Genomic DNA, 5,376 nt, shown 5'->3' with positions numbered 1-5,376 from the left:
TTCTGTTGTGTTCTATGTTATAAATGTCATGACATGGCATTCCAAAACATTAGTTTTCACTTGTGATCCTTTAGGAGTTCTTTCTGTTTCTAACTATAATAAGCTTTTATATCTTCCTAGAAGCAATGTACTTTTTTTTTTTTAACAAATATAGTAGCTCTCTGCCACTGAGTTATTAAATGATACTTTAATCTAAACCAAATGCCACAGCACCACTGTTTAAAGTAGCTAGGGAGACTGCATTAGGTGAGTGAGTAACTTTGTTAGCTAGCAGAGGCAGTGTCCTAGTTTTGCCTTTATATCTGTGGTTCTAGGCAAAACCCCTGAATGGGTGTTAATCTCAATGTGACATTTGCTATCAACATACTTAATAAGCTCCAGGGAACGGACAGCAGAGCTGCAAAGAATCAGCATCAACACCGACTTCTTCTCCTTGTGAGTTTTACGAAGCTTTACCCATTTGGGACAGACTGTAAATGAGAAGCACAACTTACAGAGAGAAAGCTACTACTGAAATACAAACCACAACTGCAAATGACATGTGCGCATGAAAACCAGAGCACACTTCCTGTACATTGACCACTACAAGATCTAGGTTTGTAGCAAAACTTGTAGTTTAAGGCATATCTGAGAAATTAATAAAACAAAATCTCTAATGTATCCTCCAAGAAAATATAATTCCCAAGTATATTATACAACCACATAGGTTAAATCAGTGATTCTCAACTTCATTAGATTCAAGGCACCCCTTGTTAGACTCAAAGCACCCCCCAGAAAATGCCAGCTCTTTCTTAGTTTTCACTTATTTTTGACTACAGAAAAATAATAGGGCAATTCTGTTGCAAAGAACTCAGACCACAACAGGGTCTGAATGTTTTGAACACTGTGAATTTCTATTTGAAATCTCTACATTTATCTTCTGAATCTTGTTTGCATGCCAACAGTTCTAACATTGTGTGGCACCCCGTGACTCCCTTGAAAGGATCTCAAGGCACCCAGGGTGCCGGAGCACCTTGTTTCAGAATCACTGGGTTAAATAAAGATGACATTTCCACTTTTGTGCATGCATATGTAAATTAATCAACTTCATTTTCTCATTCACTTGCTATGCAACTTGATTTATATCAGTGCTTTAATCCAGGGAGAAATTGTAAAAGACAGACAGTTCTTGTGCCACAAAACTTAAAAGAAGATCTCTTTATCAGGATGTAAGATGATAGAAATTCCCGTTGTTAATTCTGCTAGACAGGGACAGTGATAAATGTTACAATTATGAAAATTATGAAAACACACTTACTTGTTTAACAAAGCCTGGTCACCTATGAGAAATATTTCCCAACCATTTCTTTAAAAGCAAAATTTAAAAACTCCAATGCAGAATGATACATTTTCAGTATAAAATAATGAAGAAACAAACCTTTTAATGCAAAATCACAGATGATGCATGACTGTTCTACAGACTGATAATTTCAAGTGTACAGACATAGATTCTTTAGTGTTATCTTTCCTAAATTATAAGGTTTCTATCTTGTCTCAAATACTGAATTTAAATAGTTTCAAGGACAACTCTGTGCTTCTCCTAACCAAGTTCTTACTCACTTTCTTTCAAGTATGAAGAAAAACTGTGGGTGAGGTCATTGGCTGGCAGGAAACAGGAATCTGAAATCATACAAGACAAGATGTCTCTGTTGACAGATTTGCAGCAACATAATAGAGTGGATTTACATGTTTTTGGTGTATCAGTAGGTATGCCTGTTAAATTACACTTGAATTAAATCCACTGGAAATGCTTATTCTTTGAAAACCATGTAGACTGCTTTTTGGGAAATAGAATGTCATGATCACCATGAGGCCACAAATGCAAGATTTTAGTCTGGTTAACCAAATCATGGTAACACCTTTCAATACAACTTTCATTCCTTCTTCAATTATCTGAACTGTTCCCTGATCAGACCTCCTTTATGTACAGAACTGCACAACTGACTACATCCATAGTAGTGGGCTTGCACACAGCTTTGTAATAGCAATCAGAGGCCACAGCAAGAAACTTTACAATGAACTTGCTGGACCACTGAGTCACTGCTAGTGTGGCAGATTTATATTCATGTGTTAGCAAAATAATTGTACTGTGTAGAACAAAAGAACCCACTGATGCATTACACATGGGTCACCAGGTCACTTTTTAATCAGTGAGTTTGTCACAACTGAAACCCACAGAGAAATGCAGTCTGTAAATTACACACACACAGAGTCATATAACTATTTGCATTGCACTTTAATCATAGAATCATAGAAAAGTTGGGCTGGAAGGGACCTTTAGAGGTCATCTCATCCAAGATCCTGCCTGAGGCAGAACCATTCCTATCTAAACCATCCCATACAAATCTTTGTCTAACCTATTACTAAAACTACACAGTCCACCCTGCCACACAACCACAAAGCATAGCACCATAACCTTCCACAAGTAAAACAGTCGCACAACAGTAGTCAGCATCCTGCTGCTGCAAGGACTTTTGAAATATACTCAAGACATCCAAGGAAGAAGCTCTCCACTATGAGACCTTTTCTAGGATATAAAGATGCCATATTTTATCCATCCAATAGGCCAAGAGCTGCCATGGGCCAGCAGCCCCTCACTTCATTCACGCACAGTTTTAACATTTCCCTCCACAGACATCCTACAGCATGTTATGATGCTATAGGAAGCATGCGACCTCAGGCAGCATTAACTTTTGCATAGGGTACTGCTTGGTGAGATGTGGAAGCATATAGGCTAAATGTTTTCTGTTTTGACAATGGTAAACCAGTTTAGTTAAAAAAAAAACAAACTATACATCCATGGTAATATGTAAAATATTTTATAATTGGCAAATTGGAGGCAATTTCATGTCAATCTGAAAACCTGAATATGAGAGGACACAAAAAGGCCTGATTTGTGCCAAATAATAAGAATGGGCAATTCCCAAGGCTCTAACTGTTGTGTCCTTCCAGAAAGCCACAAAGGCTGCTGACAGATGTGAAAAAAACCTAAAAAGCAGCACTTTACCAGAACAGAAAGCATGTTAGTTTGACCTTGCTCCTCAGTGTCTGTATACATCAGGTGCTTTAGTGGGGCTTTTTGACGCTTTTATCTAAAAGCTGATTCAATCAGCTCTTAGACAAAAGTGCCAAAAAGCCCTGCTGAAGTGCGCAATCTATACAGATGTTGAACAAACAGGGTTAAACGAATGTGATGCCTCTTCTGGGCTTGTGCTGCACTCAGTACAGGGGCAAACTGAGCTGAAAGTAAAGCGCTGGGAGGGGGGTTTGGTTTTTTTCATGTCTGTAGGCGGCCAAGAGTCTAGCTTTGTGTTTTTCAAAGGGACTAGTACTGAAAGTACACCTTGTGCTGAATCACAAACTAGTGGTCAGGTAGTAGAGTTTTTTTTCTGTTTTGGCCTTGCACTGCTTTAAATAATTAGCATTAGGCAGTAATGGAGAAGAGTTTTAGTTGTGGACGCTTCTGTCAGTGTGCTCCTTGGGCAAGCAGGGAAGAGGACATTTCAATACCCTTCCCTACCCTCTAGAGTGCTCCGAGACAAGATTTATCCCAACATTTCATTCCTTGTACGCTAAACCCACAGCATTCTCATTTTCAAACAGACAGGAGATATTATTGCTGAGTGTCTCATTCCCTCGATTTCTCACCGGGAGGCAGATTTACTTTATAGCTGGAGCCTGGAAAAAGCCTTGCTAGTGAAGTTTGCTGAGAGAAATTGTTTGTCGTCATTGCACCCTCCAGCTGATGAACTTCCTGTTGCTCAGGACCTAGATTTATGATGGTTGAAATCTGAATCTAAACTCTTGTATTAAGATCACTGTCTCATGTATTTAAGGCTGGGAAGGGAGGGATCTCAGAGGAGGTAAGGGCGCTCAGTAGAGCTGTGCAAAACACCATCATTTCATTTCAATGTCCATTTTGAAGGGACAGTGTTTCATTTCATTTTGAAGCACTGTACTGTTTCGTTTCCTCAAATTTGTTTTGCTGTTCCTGGTTGCCAGGGCCAGGGAAATCATAGCAGAGGCCCACAGATGGGACAGGAGCAGAGCTGCCACATGCTGCCTGTGTTCATACCGCACTGTTCATCTGTGCACTGCAATTGGCTACCCAGAAAACACAGGGTGGGCAGAGGGAGGGGAGGGGGAGGATGTTTTAAAGATAGCTGCCAAGTGCTGGCAGCTGTGGCTGTAAGCTGAAGTCCCCCCCCCCCAGTGGCCACAGCGGCACATGGCATGGCTGGAGGGACCTGGCACTAAATGTAGTGCCAGATCCATGCACGTTTAGACACCTGCTAAAAATCATTTACTGTACATTTGCTTAATGTGCAATAATTCTAGTCGCAACTAACTGAATACAGAGATGCACCCACCATCCTCCTGAATAATCATGTCATCTCCCTTTGTTGCTATGTATGCTAACAAGGACCCAAGCAGGCCAAATGTGATACCTCAAACTCATAAGAACATAAGAAATGTCATAGTGGGTCAGACTAGTGCTCCATCTATCTCAGTATCCTGTCTTTGACAGTGGCAGGAGGGGAATGCTTTAGAAGGAGAACACTGAACCAGGTATATCTAGCGTGATCTATTCCCTGTTCATTACCTTCTGTGGCATCCATTGTTGTTGGTATAAATTAGAGACAGAATCATAGAAAATTAGGGTTGGAAGGGACCTCAGGAGGTCATCTAGTCCAACCCCCTGTTCAAACAGGACAATCCCCAACTAGCTCATCCCAGGCAAAGCTTTGTCTAGCCAGGTCTTAAGTCTCTAGGAATGGAGAGTCCACGACCTCTCTGGATAAGCTGTTCCACTGTTTTACTACCCTTCTAGTGAGAGAGTTTTTTCCAATATCCAGACTAAACTTCCCTGGCTGCAACTTGAGATCACTGCTTCTTGTTCTGTCATCTGCCACCACTGAGAACAGTCTACCTTCATCCTCTTTGGAATCACTCCTCAAGTAGCTGAAGGCTGTTAAATCCCCTCTCAGTCTTCTCTCTCCTTGGAAGCCATGTGCCCCACCGCCCTCACCATTTTCATTGCCCTCCTCTGTTCAGCACTGGTGAAGCTGCATCTGGAGTACTGCGTTCAGTTTGGCCCCCCACTACAGAAAGGATGTGGACAAATTGGAGAGAGTCCAACGTAGATGTCAGAGGATATATATCAGTCAGCAACACGGAAGCCCTTGACTTCAGGAAAGCCAACTTTGACAAGCTCAGGAGGCTTGTCAGTGAGGCCCTAAGGGACCATGACCCCAGGGAGAGGGGAGTTCAAGAAGAGTGGTTTCTCCTCAAGGGAGCGATCCTCAATGCACAAGCTAAGTCTATTCCATCTTGGAG

The 5,376-nt window shown here is 41.4% G+C and overlaps 1 protein-coding gene across 1 annotated transcript in view; it reads right to left on the bottom strand.

Annotated features, from left to right (window-relative positions):
• CMSS1 (cms1 ribosomal small subunit homolog (yeast)) overlaps nucleotides 1–5,376 on the bottom strand; it is a 201,334-nt gene that overhangs the window by 12,989 nt on the left and 182,969 nt on the right. The window contains exons 6-7 of the mRNA XM_025213837.1: nucleotides 1,600–1,659; nucleotides 368–470 (exon numbers count right to left, since the gene is read on the bottom strand). Coding sequence (XP_025069622.1) covers nucleotides 368–470; nucleotides 1,600–1,659 — 163 coding nt within the window. The remainder of the gene's footprint in view (nucleotides 1–367; nucleotides 471–1,599; nucleotides 1,660–5,376) is intronic.

Source organism: Alligator sinensis, unplaced genomic scaffold (genome assembly GCF_000455745.1).
Source record: "Alligator sinensis unplaced genomic scaffold, ASM45574v1 scaffold622_1, whole genome shotgun sequence".
Taxonomy (NCBI): Eukaryota; Metazoa; Chordata; order Crocodylia; family Alligatoridae; genus Alligator; species Alligator sinensis.
The sequence above is the reverse complement of the archived record's forward strand: the minus strand, read 5'-3'. Positions and strand labels throughout refer to the sequence as shown.